General features: G+C 38.2%; 1 protein-coding gene across 1 annotated transcript; it reads left to right on the top strand.

Annotated features, from left to right (window-relative positions):
- Nucleotides 1-1,648: 1,648 nt before the first annotated feature.
- LOC125832828 (uncharacterized) lies at nucleotides 1,649-12,546 on the top strand. The gene is made up of 3 exons (XM_049512019.1): nucleotides 1,649-1,844; nucleotides 1,950-2,549; nucleotides 12,125-12,546. The coding sequence occupies exons 1-3, from the start codon at nucleotides 1,649-1,651 to the stop codon at nucleotides 12,544-12,546; spliced, it is 1,218 nt and encodes a 405-aa protein (XP_049367976.1).
- Nucleotides 12,547-25,787: the final 13,241 nt, after the last annotated feature.

Genomic DNA, 25,787 nt, shown 5'->3' with positions numbered 1-25,787 from the left:
TCCACCTAAGCTAACAAACTAGTTCTACTTTAGGAAAGTAGGACACCTCTTTTCGGTGTGGGGCAGTACACCAGATTCCATGTAGCTCACATGGTCGATGTCGGTTAAGGTTATTTCCCTACATGAAAATAATATGAACTATGATATGAACATGAACATGAACTATACTTATGACTTCTCAATGAGCTTTACTTAGTGTGAGTGGTGGTATGGGACTTCACTTATACTTTGCACAAGCAAAATTTGAAAGGGGTTATGGTGTGGTTTCCTTATGCTATGAAGATATATGAATTTATGCATGTTTGATATGGATTGTTGCTAAGAGTGACTTTACTTACTACAAGCTATCAACATGAATGTTTCCTTGTCTATGATTATTGGCTATGGATGAGGTCAAGGTATAATATGCATCATTATGGTGGCCTAAAAGTGGTACCTAATATTAGATAGGATTATGAGATCTTGTTTATGCATTGCACAAGTATAGCTTAGGGTTGCTTATGAAATGGTTTGACTTATGTAATTATGCTATTGTGCATAGTGATTCTTAAAGTTGATTAAGAGCATGGTTTCAACTAAATTCTCCCTTTTAATATGTTTTAAGGATTTTTATGCATGGCTTCTATACTTAGTGCAATTTTGTACTAACCCATATTTTCCACATTTTTCTATAAGTGTAAGGCCCGGTTATTGAGGTGTGCTTCCTTCTTGATCAAAAGCTTGGATTGACTATTCTCCATGCTTTCGGTGAGTCCTCATGGTTCGAGGATGAAAGTTGTCATTTCTAGTTTCTTCTTACATTTTCGTTTGAGACTATGTTGTAAAAGGGTTGTGACCCTTATTGATTCTCGATTGTATTATATGGTTAATAAGACAATGTCTAGACTTCTATTTTGATTTTATGAAAAGACTTCCATTGTCAAAAGTTTTAATTATGCATCATTTCTATTACTTATGTTTATGATATGCTAAGGGCTTGTATGAGACCCCTTCGGGGTTGAGTACGCTGTGTTACATCTAGGGGGTACTCCTGGGTCGTGACAAAGCTGGTAATCATAGCACAAGGTTTAGAATGATTCTAGGATGATGTCTCATAAACCACGTCTAGTAGAGTCTTGTTCATAAGTTTGAAGTGCGCCAAATTTATGAATAAGAGGCTATAATATTCTTAGGAAATTCCACTTCTTTCATTACTCTTTAGTCGTGACTTAGAGTTTTAACTTTATGAAGTCCTTTTCCTAACCCTTCTCTTGTGTCTATAGGATATGAATACAAGAAGGGCGAACACAAGAAGGATGGAAGAGTAGAATGTGAATGTGGAAATAATGTTGGCTCTCCAAATATTGACTAAAGCTGTGACAACTCAAGCCCAAGCCATGACGGCTCAAGCTAATAGAAAGGTTGTTGCTCCGGCTCATCGAAATGTGAATTCGGCCACTTCAAGGATTAGGGACTTTGCTAGGATGAACCCCCCCTCCCCCATGGTTCCAAAGGGGGAGAGGATCCTCATGAGTTCGTGGAAGAAGTTTGCAAGATAATATATATTATGGGAGTGACTTTGGTACAAAAAGCAGAACTAGCCGCCTACCAATTGAAGAGTGTTGCTCAAGTTTGGTATAAGCAATGGAAATACAATAGGTCGGTAGGAATGTGTCCCATAGAGTGGGAAGTGTTCAAATCCGCAGTTCTTGCTAGATACTTTCCCCGGGAATTGATGGACGCTAAGGTTGAGGAATTCATCTACCTTCGTCAAGGGAACATGAGTGTGAAAGACTGCTCACACAAATTCACTCAATTGTCCAAGTATGCTCCATCTTTAGTGTCAAGTCCAAGAGATGAAATGAGTAGGTTCTTAACGGGTGTGTCCGACTTGATTGAAGAAGAATGTCGTGCAACAATGCTCCATGATAATATGGATATCTCACGTCTAATGGTGTATGCTTAACAAGTTGAGGAGTCAAGACTTAGGAAGAAGAATAGGGAAGTGAAGAGAGCAAGGATCGATGATGGGAATTCTTCCAAGGGTAAATCTGAGGGTCAAGGACAACCAAGGTTCAAGAGAAGGTTCTCCAACCATAGCTCATCTAGTGCTCCAAGGGTCAATAACGCTAGGGTGTCTAACCCTAAGCCTCAAGGAGGATATAGTGGTGGATCTTCTATGGTGAGGCCTATTTGTTCCAAGTGTGGCAAGAAAAATGATGGTAAGTGCCTAGTTGGCACGAATGGTTGCTATTGTTGTGGGAAGAGAGGTCATATGATGAGGAATTGTCCCATGCTTAAGAATCAAGTAAGAGAGGGCAAGCAAGTACCTCCTAGTATTTCAAATTCCGATGCTCCCAAGAAGAACCACTTCTATGCTCTTCAATCCCGAGGTGACCAAGAGAGCTCCCCAAATTTAGTGACCGGTATATTACAAATCTTTTCTATTGATGTATATGCATTGTTAGATCCCAGTGCCAACTTGTCCTTTGTGACACCTTTTGTGGCCATGAAATTTGAAATACTCCCTGAAGTGTTAATAGAGCCTTTTTCGGTTTCTACCTCGGTTGGTAATTCGGTGGTGGCAAAAAGAGTCTATTGCAGTTGTCCTATTTCTTTTTCCCATAAAGTTACCTTGGCGGATTTGGTGGAGTTAGATATGTTATATTTTGATGTGATTTTGGGTATGGATTGGTTGCATGCATGTTATGCCTCTATTGATTGTAGGACTCAGGTAGTAAAGTTTCAATTCCTAAATGAGTCTATTCTAGAGTGGAAGGGGGGAAACTCTATCCCTAGAGGTCAATTTGTCTCTTGTGTCAAAGTTAGGAAAATGATATCCAAAGGGTGTATTTACCATCTTGTTAGGGTTATGGATGTTGAGTCCAAAACCCCTCCTCTAGAGTCAGTTCTGATAGTGAATGAGTTTCTGGATGTTTTTCCCGATGATTTGCCCGGTATTCCTCCCTAGCCAGAAATAGACTTTGGTATTGATCTTCTACCGGATACACACCCTATCTTCAGTCCTCCTTATAGAAAGGCTCCGACCGAGTTGAAAAAGTTAAAGGAGCAATTGAAGGATTTACTAGACAAGGGTTTTATTCAACCGAGTATCTCTCCATGGGGTGCTCCGGTATTATTTGTTAGAAAGAAGGATGGGTCCCTTAGAATGTGTATTTACTACCGCCAATTGAACATGGTGACCATAAATAATAAGTATCCCCTTCCTAGAATTGACGACTTGCTTGACAAACTTCAAGGGGCTAGTTACTTTTCCAAGATTGATCTACGTTTAAGCTATCACCAATTAAGGGTGAGAGGGGTTGACATTCCCAAGACGGCCTTCCAAAGAATATCTGCTCACTATGAGTTCCTAGTAATGTCCTTTGGTCTAACTGATGCCCCGGAGGCATTTATGGACCTAATGAATAGAGTGTTTAGACACTCCCTTGATATGTTTATGAACGTGTTTATTGATGATATTTTGATCTATTCAAGGAGTGAAAATGAGCATATGAATCATTTGAGGATTGTATTGCAAGTCCTTAAAGACCACCAATTGTATGCAAAGTTTAGTCAATGTGAGTTTTGGCTAAGGTCTGTAGCCTTCCTTAGTCATATTGTGTCGAGCAAGGGTATTAAGGTGGATCCTAAGAAGATGGATGCGGTCAAAGGTTGGCCTAGACCTCTAACTCCTACCGACATTAGAAGCTTTTTGGGTTTGGCCGGTTACTATAGGAGGTTTATTGAAGGTATTTCCTCCATTGCTTCTCCGTTGACGGCTTTGACTAAAAAAAAAGCTAAGTTTGTGTGGTTGGAGGCTTGTGAGAAAAGCTTCCAAGTGTTGAAAGATATACTTACTTCTGCTCCGGTGTTGACTTTACTGGAGGGTACCGATGGCTTTGTTATGTATTGTAACGCCTCTCGAGTGGGTTTGGGATGTGTCCTTATGTAACATGGTAAAGTGATTGCCTATGCTTCAAGGCAACTCAAGTTCCATGAAAAGAATTATCCAACCAATGATCTCGAATTAGCGGAGGTGGTAGTTGCCTTCAAAATATGGAGGCATTATCTATATCAGGTGCATGTTGATGTGTTCACTGATCACAAGACTCTTCAATATGTGTTTAGCCAAAACTACTTGAATCTCCGACAAATAAGGTGGTTAGAACTTTTGAAGAATTATGACATGAGCGTCCTTTACCACCCCGACAAAGCGAATGTAGTTGCGGATTCCCTTAGTAGATTGTCCATAGGTAGTGTGGCTCATGTAGAGGATTAAAAGAAAGAATTGGTTCGTGATGTGCATAGGTTGGCCCGGCTAGGTGTTCAACTAGTGGATTCCACCGAAGGTGGTGTCATGGTCCATAGTGGTTCCAAATCATCCTTTGCGATGTACATGAAGTCTAAACAAGAAATTGATCCCATATTAGTTGAGTTGAAAGAATCAATACTCAACAAGTCCGTTGAGGCTTTATCCCAATGGGGAGATGGAGTGCTTAGGTACCAAGGTCGTTATGTGTCCCGGATGTTGATGGCTTGAGAGAGAAAATTCAAGAAGAAGCTCATGGTTTGCGGTATTCTATTCATTTGGGAGTCACCAAGATGTATCGTGATCTACGGGAACTCTATTGGTGGAATGGTATGAAGGATATAACGGGTTTTGTTGCCAAGTGTCCGAATTGTCAATAAGTTAAGGCCGAGAACCAAAGGCTGGGAGGCTTGTCCCAAGATATAGATATTCCCACATGGAAGTGGGAGGATGTGAATATGGATTTTATTGTGGGTTTTCCTCGTACTCGAAGGCAACATGATTTTATTTGGGTCATTGTGGATAGAATGAAAAAATCAGCCCACTTTATTCCTGTCAAGGTTTCCTTTTCGGCGGAAGACTATGCCAAATTGTACATCAAGGAGATAGTGAAGTTGCATGGGGTTCCTTTATCTATTATTTCGGATTGAGGTACTCAATTTACTTCACACTTTTGGAATACATTCCAAAAAGGGTTAGGTACTAAGGTTAAGCTTAGCACGACTTTTCATCCCCAAACCGATGGTCAAGCGAAACGTACCATCCAAACCTTAGAGGATATGTTGAGGGCGTGTGTTATAGACTTCAAAAGTAATTGGGATGACCATCTACTGTTAGTAGAGTTTGCCTAGAACAATAGTTACCACTCAAGTTTTGTCATGGCTCCTTTTGAAGCATTGTATGGCAGAAGATGTAGGTCTTCGGTTGGTTGGTTTGAAGTAGGTGAAATTGCTCTAATTGGTCTCGAACTAGTTTATGAGGCCATTGAGAAAGTCCAACTCATTAGAGAGAGGTTGAGGAAGGCCCAAAGTTCGCAAAAGTCTTATGCCGATGTTAGAATGAGGGATCTAGAATTTGAAGTTAATGATTGGGTCTAATTGAAAATCTCACCTATGAAGGGTGTGATGAGGTTTGGCAAGAAAGGGAAACTTAGTCCCCGGTATTTAGGCCATATCAAATCTTCAAATGTGTTGGGAAAGTTGCCTATGAGTTAGACTTGCCGAATGAGTTGGCTCCGATTCATCCGGTATTTCATGTTTCTATGCTCAAGAAGTGTATTGGTGACCCGGTATCCATCATTCCCTTATAAGAGTTGGGAATTGATTAGAGCCTTTCCTATGAAGAGGTTCAGGTAGATATCTTAGACTGGCAAGTCAAAAGGTTATGAAGCAAGAAAATAGCTTTTGTAAAGGTTTTATAAAGGAATCATTTAGTTGAGGGTGCTACATGGGAGGCCGAGGCCGATATGAAGTCCCGCTATCCTCATATTTTTCCTTCTACTCCTATCCAAGCTTGAGGTAAATAGCCTCTCTTGAGTTTGGTGTTTTGGAAAGTCATATGTGCTATATGTGTTCTACATGATTTTCCTTATGATATGCATGTTCTTGTGAGAATTCATGTATAAAATGAGTTTTCATGATTTATATGTTCCTCATGTTGTTGTGAATTTTAGTATGATGATTGCATATTTGACTGCACGAGATGATTTGATGAACATGCTTTGATATGCTTTTGATGAAATGGCATGTTGGCTCCATATTGTTGTGTTGAGCTTGCTTTGAGTGGAGAAGGTAGTTCCTCCTATGTCTATGAGAATTGAGGAGTTTTGTGCATAATGGGTTGTGGATGTAGCTCCCACTTCCTTGTGTTGCAATGATTGTGTCTTCAGATGAAGTTGATGTTTTCTCCCTTGAATTGTGCATTACTTTGATGTTGCATGCATGATGGGCTGCTAGTCTTGAGTATTTACTTCCGTAAGGTATCTAAATCATCATTTGAGGATGAATGTTCCCAAGGGGGAGATAATGTAACACTCCGGAACTAGTAGACTAAGTTAGAGCTTGACGTTAGAGTTATAGCCTTAAAAACACCTTCCCATACCTTAAAACTCATGTATTCGTGTTAGAACGTCAAGGCCTAAACCCCAAGGACCAACCTTGGGTCCTTGAGGAAAAGACCTATAGGGCTGCCAGGCAATGACCCACGAAAGGCACCCACGCCTTGTGGATCAACCCACGGCCCCGTAGGGGGGGGGCAGCGTGGGTGAGGCCTTTTTGGTATCTTCCTAAAGCAGTAGCCACGGGCAGGACCCATGCCTCGTGGATGGGTCCATGCCACGTGTCTTGCATCAGTAGGTAAAGCCCCCAAATTCAGGTCCCAGTCCTTCGACCCATGTTTGACCAGAACGGGTCTTGGGCCCAATCATAGTCTGTAGGTGAGGGGATCGTGGGTCACATCTCTAAGGCAACTTTTGGGGATTAGTTGAGGGGTAGTTTAGGATTTTCCATTTTAATTAACTATTAAGAGACTTAGTTTTGTATTATTTTAGACCAAGTATATAAGTGTTTTAAGCTCTAAACTAAGTTACAAAATTATAACTACCCAAATTCCCAAAGTCAACCAACTCCCTCTCCAATATTTCTCCCACTAAAACCTCCATTGAAGAAGAAGAAGAAGCTGAAGTCTAGAGTACAAGGACTCATATTTTCCACTCAATTTCGTGAGGAATCTTCATAAGTTATGGTGGATTTTCATCTATGGTTAGCCTTCACTCATAGAGTCTCTTTAAAACTTGATTTCAAAGCTTCCAATTTCCCCAGAAGCTAAGGTTTCAATCTAAGTCATGGGTTCTCTTTCAAAATGTTTTCAATGGTTGATTTATGATGGATTATGATTCAATTGAGGATTTATTGTTTATTTATGATGAAATTCCCCCAAGAACCCATGAATCCCCCATATTACTAAATTGTGATGTCATGATGTGGGTTGATTGATTATAGAAGCATGCCAATTGATTATGTCTATATTGATTGAGTTTATTGAATCGTGATATTCTCCATATCTAATATAGTAATTCAAGATGTTTGGGTTGAATGTGATTCATGGTCCTTGAAGGGAAAATTATGAGGGTTTGTACATGTTTATGAGAATTGTGATGAGCTTATGATTCACTTAGAAAGTGAAGATTCTATGACTACGGTGTAATTGTGGTATTGTTGAAAGATCATTCTCTCCATACCCTTACACATAACTATGCATGAAATGTCTATGACAATGATAATGTTGTTGTGTTGATTGAAAGATTATTCTCATGAACACAGTATGAACATGATGTGAAAAGTTTACTCACATATTAGTGATTCTAAGGTTGAAAGGACATTCTCACCTAATGAATCTATGAGCTATCATGATACCACGTTGGTTTGAGTGCTAGGGCAGTCTTTCATGAACATGAACCTAAATTAAGACTTAACATGAATAATAAAGGAAATTATGCTTAGCACCGAATGGATATGATTATGAGATTGAAGCTTTTACGCCAGTTAGTCCGGCTTCCCAATGGGTTCCTTTTACGCCAGTCAGTCTGGGTTCCCAAAATAGTTATATCATGAGATGGAAACCTTTTACCTCAGTTAGTCCAAGTTTATAGTAGCAATCTCCTTATCCCATAACTATGTGCCCATATAGGTCTTTAGCTAGTCGATCCACCTATGCTAACAAACTAGTTCTACCTTAGGCAAGTAGGAAACCTCTTTTCAGTGTGGGGGCAGTACATCGGATTCCATGTAGCTCACATGGTATATGTCGTTTAAGGCAATTTCCCTACATGACAAAAATATGAACTACGATATGAACATAAACATGAACTATACTTATGAGTTCTCAATGAGCTTTACTTAGTGTGAGTGGGGGTGTGAGACTTCACTTATACATTGCCTAAGTAGACTTTGAAAGGGGTTATGGTGTGGTTTCCTTATGCTATAAAGATATATTAATTTATGCATGTATGATATGGATTGTTGCTAAGAGTGACTTTACTTGCTACAAGCTATCAACATGAATGTTTCCTTGTCTATGAGTGTTGGCTATGGATGAGGTCAAGGTATAATATGCATGATTATGGTGGCCTAAAAGTTGTACTTAGTATTAGATAGGATTATGGGAGCTTGTCTATGCATTGCACAAGTATAGCTTAGAGTTGCTTATGAAATGGTTTGACTTATGTATTTACACTATTGTGCATAATGATTCTTAAAGTTGATAAAGAGCATGGTTTCAACTAAATTGTCTATTTTAGCATGTTTTAAGGATTTTTATGCATGGCTTCCATATTTAGTGCAATTTTGTACTAACCCATATTTTCTACATTTTTCTATAAGTGTAGGGCCCGATTGTTGAGGTGTGCTTCCTTCTTGATCAAAAGCTTGGATTGACTATTCTCCATGCTTTCGGTGAGTCCTTATGGTTCGGGGATGAAAGTTGTCATTTCTAGTTCCTTCTTACATTTTTATTTGAGACTATATTGTAAAAGGGTTGTGACCCTTATTGATTCTCGATTGTATTAGATGATTAATTAGACAATGTCTAGACTTCTATTTTGATTTTATAATAAGACTTCGATTGCAAAAAGTTTTAGTCCTGCATCATTTCTATTACTTATGTATATGATATGCTAAGGGCTTGTATGAGACCCCTTCGGGGTCGAGTACGCCGTGTTACATCTAAGGGGTGCCCCGGGTCATGACAAAGTTAAAGACTTACATCATACCAGTGACAACATTTGGCGAATCCTCTTGCTCTTGGCGACTAGTGATAGCGTAAAAACGGTTTGATCCTTCGCCTGCCCCTGAAGTAGCTCCTCTAGATGCAACTCTGTCTAGTGTAGCAACTGAAGAAGATTGGGCTCAATTGCCCCCATTACTGTTACCCTGCATGTTCATAGGACACTCTATCATAAAATGACCATTCTGACCACACTTGAAGCAACTAGTGGAGCCATCACGACACATCCCTGAGTGGCTCCTACCACACTTAGCACATGCATGAGGCTTACTACCCTCTTGTGCCATACTACCTTGAGAATAGGTAGGTTTAGCTCTAAAATTTTGACTATTGTACTCACCTTTGTTCTTTGGTGCATGTGCCCTAGAAGATGATGGAGCATGTCCCTTTTGTTTCTGTTGGAAGGATGAGTGGTTGTCATTACTCTTCTGCTGCCTGGACTCATTCCCTTATGTTTATGCACTCTAAGCTCATTTTTGAAAAAAATAATATATGATCCCTTAATAATAAATAAAAATTGATTATTAATTGTAGCCTTCATTTTATTTTAATTAAATCTTAAGAAGTGACTATCAAATTATTTTCATTTTTCATCCTTCAACTTATTTTCTCTAAATTTGTCTTGCAGGTAATTAACATATGAGATAAGAATATACATATGCTAATTTGTGTTTATAATTATTGTATTTCAAAGTACTAAGTATTATCATCCAAGAGTAGGTTCCAAATATTTGAACTATTTTTTTGTTTGAAAATGAATGATATTCATGTAATTTAATTATAAAACTATTTTTAATACAATGATAATTTGAAACATTTTATGTCAATTTAAATGGATACACGTGCAATATACGTGTGCAGAAAATTGTATATATATATATATATAAATATATAAAAGGGCTAGAGAGTGGATCTAGCTTCAATTAATGAATTTCTGATGATCCGTCTTATTACAGACTTCATTGAGTTGAGCCTATATGCATTACCACATTAGACCTATTGATGACATGACACCTTTTTGACCAAGTTTGATAATGAAAAAGTAAACTAGATGAAATGAACCAAGTTCACTAACTGGAATGAGTGAACATAGTAAAGCAAAAACAAGCGGGAATAAAACACTTATTAAAGGAAGAGGAATTCTCAGAAGGAAATTAGTCAAAACAAAGTGGAGAATTGCTTTCCTTGTAGGACTTGACTAGAGTTTCATAAACTCCTATAAAAGGACAATTGAAACATGAGAATCACGACTTTTGCAATTCACAAATCAAGAGAATTTTGCAGCAAGAGCAAGTGAAGGTGCTGAAAGAGTTAGAAACATGACAAAATTGAAGAAAGAAGAACTAGAGTTAGGTTTTCTTTCTAAAACTTAGTTTGTGTTATTTCAACTTAGAATCATTATTTAGAGATAATTGTTATAAGTGTGAAAGTGAGTTTGTGAGGTTTTGTAACATGAAGTGGATTTTACTTCTTGGAGATTAAAGTTAATCGTTGAACAATTTGAGTGAACTACTGAGGTGAGGTACTAGAGTTAGCCCCTTTGATTATAGAATTGTAATCTAAAAGTTGCTCTTTGAAGTTGGTGAAGTTTGGTGAAATCCAGCAAGCTGTAGGTCGTAGTTTTACTTCCCTTGAGCATAAAGTTTTTTCATGATTCTTGTTTAGCTGGTCTAGGTTTCTTCACCTATCAATCACATAAAGTGCATGAATTAAATTATTACCCAACTTACAATTGAGCTCACATTTATGAACTATCATCAAATCTGAAAATTTAAAGCATCAATAATTTAACCCCATAATTATCTATATTACAACACGCATGATTGTTTTGTGATATAGAACACTTTTCTTCAATTTGATCCTTTTTGTGGCTTTATTATATTGTTTATGAATTGAAGGAATGGGTGATGTAATTTTTGAGGTGATCGGGTGCGTTTTAAAGAGATTTTATTTTATGAAAGTTTGTAAATGAGAAGTTTGACTAAAATTTATATTCTGGATTAATGAGTTTGGGTTCAAGTTTTGACAATTCCATTAGGTTCCAAAGGTGATTTATGACTGGGTGATATTTTTAGCATAGATCCTAAGGGGTCGTGGAGTGGCTTGAGTTATTCATTAGAATTCTAGTTGATTTAAAGATTTAGAGTTGAAAAATATCAACGTATGGTAAAGATTACCTCATATCGATGATTTGATAATTCCAACAGATTCATAATGCATTTTAAGAGTAGTTAACATGTTTGATTTGTATACGGTGAGTCTTGAATGAGTTTCAGGTGTTAAAACTAAGATTGCATCACACCAATTTTTTCTGGTATGTTGGTAATGGTGGTTCGTCTCCGTGTTCACTATAGGACCATCAAGATTATATGCGTAAAAGGAATTCAAAGTTGGGTTGAGGTTGTTCATCGCATTTGTAATCATAATATCATGTTTACAAAGGTCTGATTTGAGTCATCTAGTCACGATTCTAAGACCTGAGTTAGGAAAACTAATGCATAAACATAATTAAGAAGCTAGTTTGAAACCATTTTTCATAACTCGATTTTTTTGGAGTTAGAGACATCAAATTTTGGAGATGTCAACGGTTTTTTAATGATATGACTCAAGGTTAAGATATTTACTTAATTTTGGTATTTTTGTATTGTTGCATCATTTGTTTATCACTATAATTCATGTTTGGATAGTAGAAATTGAAGATTATTGTCTTATATCTAGAAAATGTATTTCTTGTACTTGAAGGTTGATGCATACTTAGTTTTTAATTGTAACATCCCGAATTTGAAAGAGGGCAGCGTGGCAAAAGTTTAGAAGTTGCAGGTGCCAACCACGAGGGCCAACCATGTACTATTGGGATGTTTCATTTTGCCAAAGCTTTGTGTGACTTGGGGGTAAGTATTAACTTGATGTCGTATGCCATTTTCAAACAACTTGAGCTGGGCAAACCTAAATCCACAACTATGCATCTTCTTATGGAGGACTGATCTATTAAGCACCCCATTGGAATACTTTATGATATCTTGGTGAAAGTGGATAGGTTCATTTTTTCAGCCGACTTTGTTATTTTGGATTGTGAGATTGATATTGAGGTGCCTATTATATTTGGTAGGGCTTTTTTGGCTACCGAAATAGCACTTGTGGATGTTGAAAGTGGTGAACTGAAATTTTGGGTAAATGACGAGGAAGTTACTTTCAATGTGTGCGAATTGATAAAGCATGTGGTTTCAACTCTTGATGTGATTGATAAGGCAGTGGCTAGTGTATGTGATGTGTTTTGTATGGGGGAACCTTTTGCAGATGTCCTTTCAAATTATGATGAGGAGGGAGTTCAAGGTTATGATGAAGTTGTGGCTGCTTTATCGGGGTTAGGTTCCTACTCCAAGAATCCATTGAAGCTCGACTTTGACCTCAAAAATCGAAAAACTCCCCCCCCGCTAAACCATCCATTGAAGAACCACCAAAGCTTGAGTTGAAAGTTCTCCCGTCCCACCTTCGGTATGTATATTTGGGGGAAAGTAACACCTTGCCCGACATCACTGCTGCACATTTGCTTGAGTGGCAAGTGAAATTACTTGTTGATGTGTAGAAATGGTATATTAAAGCTATTGGATGGACAATTGTTGATATTGTGGGGATTCCTCCTAGAATTTGCACTCATATAATACAATTGGATAGTGGATGTAAACCAAGCGTGGAACATAAAAAGAGATTAAACCCATCAATGCAAGAAGTGGTGAAGAAAGAAATCATCAAATGGATCGATGTGGGTGTGGTATACCCCATGTCGGATAGCAAATGGGTGAGTCCCGTGCAATGTGTACCAAAAAAGGAGGAATTACGGTAGTTCCAAATGAAAAGGGGGAACTTGTACGTATAAGGCCGGTCACTGGGTGGCCAGTATGCATAGACTATCGAAAATTGAATGTATGGACTGAAAAAGACCATTCTTATGCTATTCATGGACAAAATGCTTGATAGGCTTGCGGGGCATGTATGGTATTGCTTTTTAGACGGTTATTCCGGGTAAAACCAAATTTCCATTCCATCGGAAGATCAAGAGAAGACTACTTTTACATGTCCTTATGGAACTTTTACCTTCAAGAGAATGCCTTTTGGGTTGTGCAATGCTCTGGCAACATTCCAACGATGCATGCTTTCTATTTTCTCTAATATGGTTGAAGACTCAATGGAGGTTTTCATGGATGATTTCTTTGTTTTTGGTGATTCATTTGAAGCATGTCTTGAACACGTTAGGTAGGTACTACAAAGGTGCGTAGAAACCAATCTTGTGCTAAATTGGAAGAAATTTCATTTCATGGTGAAAAAGGGGATTGTTTTGGGACATAAAATTTCAGGAGAAGGAATGCAAGTGGATCAAGTTAAAGTCGAAGTCATTGCTAAATTACCTCCTCCTATTTCGGTAAAAGGGGACCAGAGTTTTCTAGGCCATGAGGGTTTCTACAGGCAGTTTATAAAGGATTTTTCCAAAGTAGCACATCTTCTTTGTAAGTTCCTTGAGAAGGAATCTACATTCAACTTTGACGAAGCGTGCCTGTCACGACCCGAGCCTACACCCTGGACATGGCCAGCACTTGAGAACCATTGTTGGTCCCCAAGCGAAGCCTCATCCTGGCTGACTGCAAGTGAAAGACTAACTCACACATACATAAGCTTAAAAATTGAATTAAATTCATTAAACTCCAATAGTGAACTTTAAGAAAGTCTGAACAATACTCAAAAGAAAGTAAATATAGAAAAAGTCTTCAACTCTGTCTATCTATAAAGCCTCTACTATTATAGAAAGATATCGGGACAAGATCCACGACATTTCGAAACTACTATCTGTAAGGTAAAGATAAAGTCCTCCGAAATATAAGAAGGCTCACCAGAGCTGATTGTACTATCACATGACCTCTATGAAACGCCTGTTGATGATACTGAATACATGTATCTACATCATGAAACGATGCAGGCCAAATGGCTCAGTACGTGAAATGTACGAGACTGCAAGGGTAATTCTAAAGCATAAACATAGGCTTGAACTTGATAAAAAGGAAACATACTTACCTCTTCTCAACTCACTCAACTAAACTAAACTCAAGAATAAGATACTCAACTCAAAGTTATGATACTCAACTTTAAGATACTCAACTCAAGATATGACTCAACTCAAGGTACTCAAGGATAAAGCAACAATAAAAGATGCATTATAAGGAAAACTTTTAAAACATTAGATAATAACTCAATCGTATTAAAAAATACAATAATAACTCAATTTGTGTATAAAAATATAATATAACTCTGTGGGAGATTCTCTAACCGATAATCATCACTATAAGCTATGTGATGATACATCGACTCGCTTACGCTGCCAGAATTGTTCTATACTTTGCCGGGGTATAGAACCTACTACTAAGTGGATCCACTAGTCTATGCTAAATAGCATTAAGGAATCATCTAAAAAGTATGACCTTTTCTGCCCACATTGGCTACATAGTTTATGGAGACTTGAGTTATCTGAACTCGTCCACATATTAGTGCTCAATACTACTCCCAAAATGTAACTAGCTCATATATTCAAAAACATAACTCTATATGTGGTTTGAGATTATTACTCAAAATCTTTCTCTTAAAAAAACTTACTCACTACGAAGGATGGTTCAAGTCTTAGCTCAAAAAATTTGATGGGGTGTTACAATATCTCCCCCTTGGGATCATTCGTCCTTGAATGACGACTAGACTGGGAATGGGGTTACCCTTACTAAAGTCTGAGTCTAATGGTATGCTCTTACTATATTCAAGCTTAACCCAAATCCGAAGGTTCAGGTTCTATACCTCTCTATAGGGAGTCTTATCCCAAAAAAAACATTACTCTTTATCACCACATTTAATCAACATTGGGCTCATATCAAGAACTACCTCATGTTTAACAACACCACATTCCAGCTTAGTATTCTAACAACTCTATGGACTCTTACTAACCAACTCCCTAAGAATTTCGTACTCTCTCATCATCTCTGCTATACCAACTAAGATTTCCCGCATTACTACTTGAAACCAACTAAGGGCTCTCATTTAACTATTTCTCATAGTAAAACCTCATTTTCTTCTTCCTCCTCATTTATAACCTTGGATAGAATTATCATACCATCATTATCATGATATGTTCATTAACCTTCTCTTTCTAACAATACTTCATTACTAAAAGGACCTCTGAAAAGATATCTCTCATACTCCTTTGAACTCATTACTATCTTATTCTTAACACTTGACTTGATTTCCAATCTTATCATCTCCCTCTTAGGTCTAAAGCTGACACTTGAAGGCTATGGACCTATTCCAACATCTCTAACTGGTCTACATCCTCTTTTACTCTAACACTCGGGAGAAACTTATGTCATGACTACCAAACTCTCCATAAGCAGGTACTATGACTTCTTTCTAAGGTGTTTCTGTTAACCTCTTCTTATTACATACCCTCTCGGTACACCTCGTAATGCTCTTTTTACTCTTGTAACTTAGCCACACTTCACTACCATTGTCAACAGGTTTAGGGTATCTCACTTGTACCACTCATATTTATTGTAGCTAATCACCTCAATTCCTCACCTACTCTATGCCAAGTCTTCTAGATAAAATCTCAACTCTATGCCAAGTCTTCTAGATAAAATCTCAAGACTAACATCATCACCCTCATGTTGCCATCCTTTTGTCAAGACACTCATCTCAAATTCAAGCTTAATGTTTATTACTAAACCCAAATATCAATCTGATTGCTCGCTTACTATACTAACTTACAACTACTAGATACAATTTAGAAACACTCATCCCCTAGGACCTTATGACAAGTAGTCAATCCTTACCTCTTAGTCTCCATACTCATGAATTACCATCATATTTGACTTCGCAACTTAAGTACTAATTACTCACTTACTGCACATTATCTCTCAAATAGTTTTATCATCCTCTAAATACCATAGGGTTTTCCCCTTCAAAATTCATCAGCCTAGCTTGGGTCTACCACCTCATCAATACTCTCCTCGATTATTTAACATATGAATTTAGTCTTCTCTAACACGATGGTACATTGACATCAACTCTATTCTGGTTAAAAATATACTCTATCTCATCATGTCTAGTAACTATTCCTCTTCCTTCTATCTAGAACTCTCTACAACAATATTAATCCTTATTTTTACTCATAAGGGAAACTTATCACTTATAACTGACCGGGTGCATGATTACAATCATATAATTTGCCCACCACTATCTCTTTTCCTTAGATTACTAAACCTCTGCATACTTTCCTCTAATCCTGGGCACTTTCACTACTACTGTTCATAACCTCGTAATTCATACTATCTTTTAGGGCGAAAATACTACCCAAGCTCTAAACATACCATCCTCTTAAAGGTCTCAGTTGAATAAGGTTTAAGGAAGAGTGTACAACTTACTTTTAGCTCAAACGCACGATTCATATGAACATGAGTGCATTCCTCTTAAACTCAACACTTAACTCACTCATCGGCTTCTCTCAGGCCCCTCTGGAGTCACATGACTTCCTCAAGACTCTTGTTAAGAGCAACTCATCGATAAAGGATTGACTTTTCTTTTTAACCACCTCTAGTATGACGGGTAGTAGAATGAATCTGAGAAACACACGAGTATGAATAAATTCTCTCACATAGCTCTATTACACGATTAAGAGTATCAAAAAGAAGTGATATAGTTCCAAAATGTTGCAACCTTTTAATTATAGATGTGGTGCGCTTCACACCGATAACTAGGACTCTACAGTTATGGCTTCATAGACACCCTAGGACTCTTGAACTCTGTGCTCTGATACCAAATTTGTCACTACTCGAGCCTACACCCTGGACGTGGCCGGCACTCAAGAACCATTGTTGGTCCCCAAGCAAACCCTCATCATGGCTGAGTACAAGATGAAGACTAACTCAAGCATACTTAAGCTTAAAATTGAATTAAATTCATTGAACTCCAATAGTGAACTTTAAGAAAGTCTGAACAATACTCAAAAGAAAGTAAATACAGAAAACTCTTCAACTCTATCTATGAAGCCTCTACTATTAAAGAAATATATCGGGACAAGATAGTACGCCATCTCAAATCTACTATCTGTTAGGTAAATATAAAGTCCTTTGAATTATAAGAAGGCTCACCAAAGCTGACTGGAATATCACATGACCTCAACAAAACGCATGTTGATGATCCTAAATACATGTATCTGCATCATAAAATTAAGCAGGACAAATGGCTCAGTAAGTGGAATGTACGAGCATGTAAGGGGGATTCTAAAGTATAAACATAGGCTTGAATTTGATAAAAAAGAAACATACTTACCTCTTTTCAACTCACTCAACTAAACTCAACTCAAGAATAAGATACTCAACTCAAAGATGTGATACTCAACTCAAAGGTACTGAACTCAAGATATGGTACTCAACTCAAAGGTACTCAACTCAAGATACTCAAGGATAAAGCAACAATAAAAGATGCAATATATGCAGACTTTTAAAACAGTAGATAATAACTTAATCGTATTGAAGAATACAATAATAAATTAATTTGTATATAAAAATACTATATAACTCTGTGGGAGATTCTCTAACCGATAATCATCACTATGAGCTATGTTATGATACAACGTCTCGCCCACGCTGTCAGAACTGTCCTATACTTTTATGGGGTATAAAACCTACTACTAAGTGGATCCACTAGTCTATGCTAAATAGCATTAAGGAATCATCTAAAAAGTATGACCCTTTCTACCAACATTGACTACATGGTTTATGGATCCTTGAGTTAACTGAACTTATCCCCATATCGGTGCTCAATACTATTCCAAAAATGTAACTAGCTCATATGCTTAAAAACATAAATCTTTCTGTGGTTTGAGATTATTACTCAAAATCTTTCTCTTAAAAGAGATGGTACTAACATTGTTCATGGAAACTCTTTTGGAAATCAGTGTTTCCTCTCATCCTTAATGTGAAAACATTTAATCTTGGGAATACTTAGTTCCCATATATCATTTTAAAGAAAATAAACTCAGCTCTACTCTTCCTCAAACTCATATGCTTAAGTCTTAAAACAAGTTTTAAAACAATTTGTAAAAAAACTTCTTAAAATAGGGTTCATGCCGAATTATGGACGTGAACGACTCAATTAAAGGTTTTCAATAACAATGCATAAAACTCAATACTTGGAACTCAACAACTCCAGAACTCAAAGAGTCAATGATACTACTCATCTCAAGAATACTCGACTCGGAGGGTTCGTGCAGAATTATGGGCATAAACTACTCAACTCAAGGCTCAATGATACTTTTCATCTCAGACTGCTCAACTAATAGGGTTAATGCAGAATTATGGTCATGAACTACTCAACTCAAGGACCTTCATGGGTAACATGTAGTAGTCCCGCCATGATTAGGAATATAATCCCAAAATGATTAAGAACTAAATACTCAAGACTTAGAACTTGAAGATACTACTCCTCTCAAAGATACTCAACTGATGGAGTTCATGCGGAATTTATGGGCATGAATGACTCAACTAAAGGGTCTAAATAACAATATGAAACTCAGGTATACGACTCTTCTCATTTTCATACTTACTTCCTCAAAACATAGCTCAAATTGATAGTTGATCTCAAAGGATTCACAATTGAACTCAAAGACTTTCTTAAACTATACTCTTAACTCTTTCTTGAATGTGAATTATGAATTCAAGAGTTATGATTCATGATATGAAGGATTTCAATAGCAATATAGCAATTCGATAATTAGGAATAGAAGTTTTAAAATAAACATGAACTCAAGAACTCAAAATCAACTTATCTCAAGAATACTCAAATCTAGGGAAAGTATCCTGGATTACTCTTTTACTAATCTGAAAGTAGATGTAGGGTGTGAGGATGAACTAGTCCAAAACAATGATAGCCTTAAATACCTGCAAGAACAAGGTTCTTGAAGAATCTTGAAGAACTTGATTAGAAGCATTGAAATTCTAGCTTGAAGATAAACGATCAAGAAAACCTTTCTTGAGATTATTGAATTAGTTTCTTGAATTATCTATGGCCAAGAATTATGATTTTAATAAGTGATTCATATTTGTATGGAGGAATTTGAGTTGAAAAGAATGGAATTGTCATGCCCCGAAGCTACCTCCAGGATACGGACACGGGTGACCCCAAGCTAACCCTGCTGGCATATCATAAGCATACTAAAGTAATCTGAAGTAATTGTGCGGACGATAAATCATATAAGAATCTGAAATGATGGGGAATACCCATATACTAAATCTGAATATAAGAAATTGAGAGTTTGAATACAAATGAAAAGTCAAACTCAAACATTAAAGTTGAAACTAACTATGTCTGAAATAAGCCTCTAAACTGACTAGAAGTGTTGCGACATGCCCCGACTAAATCTAGCAAAACCGAAACTAAAACTAAGAGCAAGAGAGATAATCATGTCACTAGTCCTCGAAGAATGAGGACTCACCACTGATGTTGCTGAACTGAAGATCAGGAACCGATCTATGCATGATCTGACTGCTGAGGACCTGAACCTACATCACGAGAAGATGTAGTGCAGAGTATGTGTCAGTACTTGAAAGGTACTGAGCATGCATGATAGAGTAAAGTTGAAATATGACATAACTGAACATGAAAGAAAGCAATGATGTAATCTGAACATAATATGGATATTGGAAATACTGAACATGGCTAAACTGAATGCAATGACCAAGTTTATAACATGTTGAGACTGAATACTGAACTAAACTGCTAACATGGTCAATGCAATAGAATCTGATTGAACTGTAAGGAGCTACTAATAATCGACATAAAACCACATGAGCTAAATGTAGAGTCAGATGTATACGCCCCATCGAGAGAACCTAATATACCCTGCCAGAGGTATAGAGGCATGCTGGCGTGATCACTAAAATGATACCCACAGAGGGGATTTACAACCTACGGGGCACGTAGTTTTGGGACTTGAGGGTGACTAGCCCTAGTCCACTTGATATTAAGCTTCTCCCAATTGATTAAGTAATTAACACTTTATGACTGAAATGCTGTAATATTGGATACTGACATGCAAACTGAGAATGCACCATTAATATGCTGATAATAATGCATTTGAAAACTAAGGCATGTTTATATATATCTGAATTAACTAACCTAGCATGTGTAATTCATGAACTAAAAGAACTACATAGCTAGGGTTCTGAGTTTATGCATAAATCTGGGGAAAAAACAATACTACAACATGATAACATGATTTGGATCATACTAGTAGCTAGAACCCAACAATTCTAACATTCAAGAAACCCTAGGTTTAGATAATATTAAGGGAATCAAGAATCTGACTGAATTCTAGGGACCTAATGGGTAAAAGGAACCCACTAGTGAAATCCCACATACCTGTTGACGAATTCGATATAGAAATCTTTCCATTTCGGGGTTGGAACTGATGGAATCTTGATGCGTTCTTGAACTAGGGTTCTTGACCTCTTTCTCCTGTCATGCTCTATTTTTTTAAAAGTTTTGATGAATGATTTGACTTAGGTAAGTTCTATTTATGTTTCTAGGCTAAAGCTAACCAAGACTACGTAGTTTAGGGTTTAAACGACGTAGTTTAGGGGTCTAACGAATAAGGAAAAGAACCTTGACTTTACTGCTGTCCTGGTCACCAACGGACCACCGATCGACTGACGATCCGTGCTGGTCAACCGTCAATCTTGACTAGAGGTTGGAAACTGAGGGTCTGATCCACGAACACGGACCACGGTACGTGGGTCCGACCGTGGGTCAACACTAAGATAAATTTCTAAGGCTGAGTCTGGGGAGGGTTGCAGATGTGAACCACGGACCACCATTACGGGCCGTGGGTCACCTTACGATCCGTGGGTAGCAACTGTGGGTTGCACCTGTAACTTCTAGAAATCTGCATCGAGGTCTGTTTTCAGATACGGGGTGTTACATAATCTCCCCCTTGGGAACATTCGTCCTCGAATGCAGTCTAAACTAGCTGAAATGGAGGGAAATAGCTGCAAACCCTACCACTAAGTACTAGAAATTGATTTCTGACTGTACTAAGTTCCAAGAACATGCAGATACGCTGAAAATGCAAGTACAACCTGAAGGAACCTGATGCTAAGACTGAAACTGCGCATGAATGATTGAAAAACAAAACTAAAGAGGAACTATTACCTCAAGCTGGAATGGAATCGGAAGGAAAGAGGTGAGGATACTTGGCCTTCATGGATTCTTCTGCTTCCAAAGTAGCTCCCTCTACGGACTAAATCCACCACAAAACTTTGACTGAAGTGACTTCTTTTTTTCTCAACCTTTGAACCTGACGATCAAGGATTTCAACTGGTACCTCTTTATAAGTGAGACTATCCTTCACCGCCACGCTTTCTAAAGGTACAATAGATGCTAGGTCACCCACACGCTTCTTCAACAATGAAATGTGAAAAATCGAATGAATTGCTGCTAGTTCTGTTGGCAACTCTAACTCATAAGCCACTTTACCAACCCTTTTCAAGATCTTGTAAGGGCCTACATATCTAGGATTGAGCTTCCCTTTCTTGACAAATCTCATCACCCCTTTCATGGGCGACACTTTCAAGAAAACCCAATCATCAACTTGGAATTCAAATTCCCTTCTCCTTACATCTGCATAGGACTTCTGGCGACTCTGGGCTGTCTTATGTTTATCTCTAATGAGTTGCACCTTCTCCATAGCATCATGAACTGAATCTGGCCCCATCAAGGCTACTTCACCTACTTCAAACCAACCAACTGGAGATCTACATCTACACCCATACAATGCCTCAAAAAGGGCCATCTGAATGCTGGAATGGTAACTATTATTGTAGGTGAACTCTATAAGAGGAAGTTGATCATCCCAACTACCCTTGAAATAGATCACACAAGCTCTCAACATGTCCTCTAAGGTCTAAATGGCACGCTCTGTCTGCCCATCTGTTTGTGGATGAAATGTTGTGCTAAGATTAACGTGAGTACCGAGACCTTTCTAAAATGACTTCCAAAAATAAGAGGTAAACTAAGGACCTCTATCTGAGATAATAGACAAAGAAACCCCATGCAACTTGACTATCTCATTAATGTAAAACTTAGTGTAGTCCTTGGTCGAATCTGTAGTCTTGACCGCCAAAAAGCGCGCAATGGAGTCATGTTGTCTGCAAGAATCTGTTGTCTCAACTCACACCTTAGGAACACATAATCGACCCTGATATCGAAGCACACTATCTCCCCCTTAGGAGAAAACCTCAACTCTCTTCTGATGGACTACACCCTTTAGTTGAAGCAATATCGGATCACTGTCTCGCTTTTCCTTAACCTCCACTACCAATGAAGATTCTGACCCATTCTGAACTGTTACACCACCATCTGATATGCTCATAAAATGAACTCCTAAGCGAGCAAGTCTATGAACATACCTTACTAGCTTATTTCTTTCTTCCTCAACATGTGCTACACTGCCCATAGCTAGCCTGCTAAGAGCATCTGCTACTACATTGGCCTTACCAGGATGGTAATGCACACTCATATCATAATCCTTAAGGAACTCAAGCCATTTCCTCTGCGAAGATTCAACTCTTTCTGGGTGAACACATACTGAAGGCTTTTATGGTCTGTGAACACATCTGCATGAACACCATACAAGTAATGTCTCCAAATCTTAAGTGCAAACACCATTGCTGCAAGCTCAAGGTTATGAGTTGGATAATTCTTCTCATGCACCTTAAGTTGTCTAGAAGCATAAGCTATAACCTTACTTCGTTGTATCAACACACAACCTACTAGGCCGACTCTGGATGCATCACAATAGATAACATAACCATCTGAACCCTCTGGTAGAGTCAAAACGGGAGCTGTAGTCAACCTAGTTTTCAGTTCTGCAAAGCTTTTCTCACAATCATCTAACCATTGAAACTTAACTTTTTTCTGAGTTAACTTAGTCAATGGATAGGCTACGGATGAAAATCCTTCCACGAACCTTCTGTAATAACCAACCAAACCCAAGAAACTTTTGATATCTATAGGAGAGGTAGGTCTGGGCCATTGTTTCACGACTTTTATTTTTTGAGAATCCACTCGAATTCCTTGCTAGACACAATATGGCCAAGGAAAGCAACATATTGCAACCAAAACTCACATTTGCTAAACTTAGCGAATAAATGGTGATCTTTGAGAGTTTGCACGACAACCCTCAATAAAGACGATAACGAACAAGTCCAAGTACTGCTTGAACACCCTGTTCATCAAATCCATGAAAGCTATAGAAGCATTGGTTAGTCCAAATGACATAAGTATGAATTCATAATGACCATACCGAGTTCTGAAAGCTGTCTTCAGATTGTCACTATCTCTGACTCTAAGCTAATGATAACCGAATCTGAGGTTTATCTTTGAGAAATGACAAGCACCCTGAAGTTGGTCAAAAAAGTCATCAATTCTAGGGATGGGATACTTATTCTTGATTGTGACCATGTTCAACTGCCTATACACATTCTGAGAGAACCATCTTTCTTCTTCACAAAAAATACTGGTGCACCCCATGGGGAAATACTAGGTCTGATGAATCCCTTATCTAGAAGGTCTTTCAATTTCTCTTTCAATTCCTTAAGCTCAACTGGAGTCATTTTGTAAGGAGGAATAGAGATAGGTTAGGTATCTGGAAAGAGATCAGTTCCAAAGTCGATCTTCTTTTCGGGAGGAACTCCGGGAAGATCTTCTGGAAACAGTTCTAGGAACTCATTAACTACAGAAACTGACTCAAGAGTTGGGGTCTCAGAGCTTGAATCCTTAACCCGAACCAGATGATTGAGATACCCCTTAAAAATCATCTTTCTATCCTTAAGGTAAGAAATGATTCGACCTATTGGCGCTAAGCTACTACCCTTCTATTCTAAGAATATGTCCTTTAGACTTTCCTAGAAATGGCTGAACACTAAAAAATTGGTGGAAAACCAGCTTAAGCTGGTTGTACTTTGAAGTTCGTTCAATTCACACAGGCAGGGTGATTGAGGTGTGTGCTTCAACATCTAAGTTTCACACAAGGAACCTCATGCTCTTCAGGATAAATTACGATATTTGATGAACTAGTAGATCAGGCACATAATTTATCCCTCAAGCTGAATGAACTTGACCTGCTCCTTTAGTTTAGGGCTATAGAGTTTACCTACTTCTCACTAACGGCATAATCATGAGCTTCATCACTCAACTCTAAACCAAATTAAAAACACTCAGCTATAGGATGACAATCCTTCACTCCGGAAGGGTAGGTTACATACCGACAAGACCTCCTATCCCAGAATCTGCTCATTTCACACCAACTGAAGCGGAACATCATGACCAAGGTGGAGTTGTATAAATCCCTAATGTAACTGAACGAAGTGGAAACCCAAACTGAAAATAAACAATCCTAGTTCTACAATCGACTGAGGCATAATAGGAATGTAACTAATCCATGCCTAGAATGACATTGAAGTCTACCATTTCTAATTCTACAAGATCTGCTGAGGTGAATTTCTGGGAGACTGTGACATGGTAATTTCTATATACCTGTCTAGCTATAACTGAGTCATCGACTGGAGTAGAGACTGACAAGGGTTTTGAGAGAGTTTCTGGACTAACATAGAATTTGACAGCTATATAAGGAGTTGCAAAGGAAAGAGTAACCCCTGGGTCTAACAAAGCATAAACATCTAAGTCAATGACTCGTAATGTACCAGTGACTACATCCGGTGAATCTTCCTGATCCTGGCGAGCCTGAAGAGCATACAACCTATTTTGGCGCTAATCGCCACCTGTACCAGATGAGTTATCCTTTTGAGTCGGGCGACCTGTTGGTGCTGCTGAAGTTGTGGACTGAGCTCTACCATTGTTACCTCCTTGAACCTGTTTAGAAGGACAATATTTCAACCTCTGACCAGTCTGACCACACCCAAACAATCCTTCTTTTCCTATAAGACACTCACTCAAATGGTTCTTACCATACTTTGGACAAGTTGGGTAGGTTCTGGTGCCTAAAATACTACCTTGAGACTTGGAGCCTGATGCCCTACCTTTCTGATCATTTTGGAACTTGGAGGATGGAATGCTAGCTGATGAATGAACTGGAGTTGAAGACTTATACTGAAACTGTGAGTGATTTCCATCACCCAATTTTTGTTGTGAATAATCATAGTTATCGGTCCTAGCCTTCTTATTCTCCTTGGCTTGTTCCCTAAGCTTATCACCCTCAACCTGCTGAGCATGAGTCATGAGCCTAGAGATGTTCATATCTTCCAGCAACATAGTATTTCTACACTCTCTTTTCATAAGATCAGATACCCCATACATGAACTTGTTCATTTGTGCCCTGGAATCGGCCAGCATTAAGGACCATACCTGGAGAGTTGGGTGAACTTGAGTCCATACTCTTGGACTATCAGAGAACCCTGCCTCAAATTCACAAACTCATGAGCTTTTGCCTCCCTCAACTCTCTTGGGAAGAACCTATCTAGAAAGGTCTCACTAAAGCATTCCCAAGTGATAGGAGCTGCATCTGTACCACTGCTCTCTTTCCACTAAGTATACCAAATATGAGCTACATCCTTAAGCTAGTAAGATGCCAACTCAACCCGATCATTCCCAGTTACCTGCATCACCC

The sequence above is a fragment of the Solanum verrucosum genome, unplaced genomic scaffold (assembly GCF_900185275.1).
Source record: "Solanum verrucosum unplaced genomic scaffold, falcon-dt-bn FXZP01000037.1, whole genome shotgun sequence".
Lineage (NCBI taxonomy): Eukaryota > Viridiplantae > Streptophyta > Magnoliopsida > Solanales > Solanaceae > Solanum > Solanum verrucosum.
Note: the sequence above shows the minus strand (reverse complement) of the source record. Positions and strands in the feature narration are given on the sequence as shown.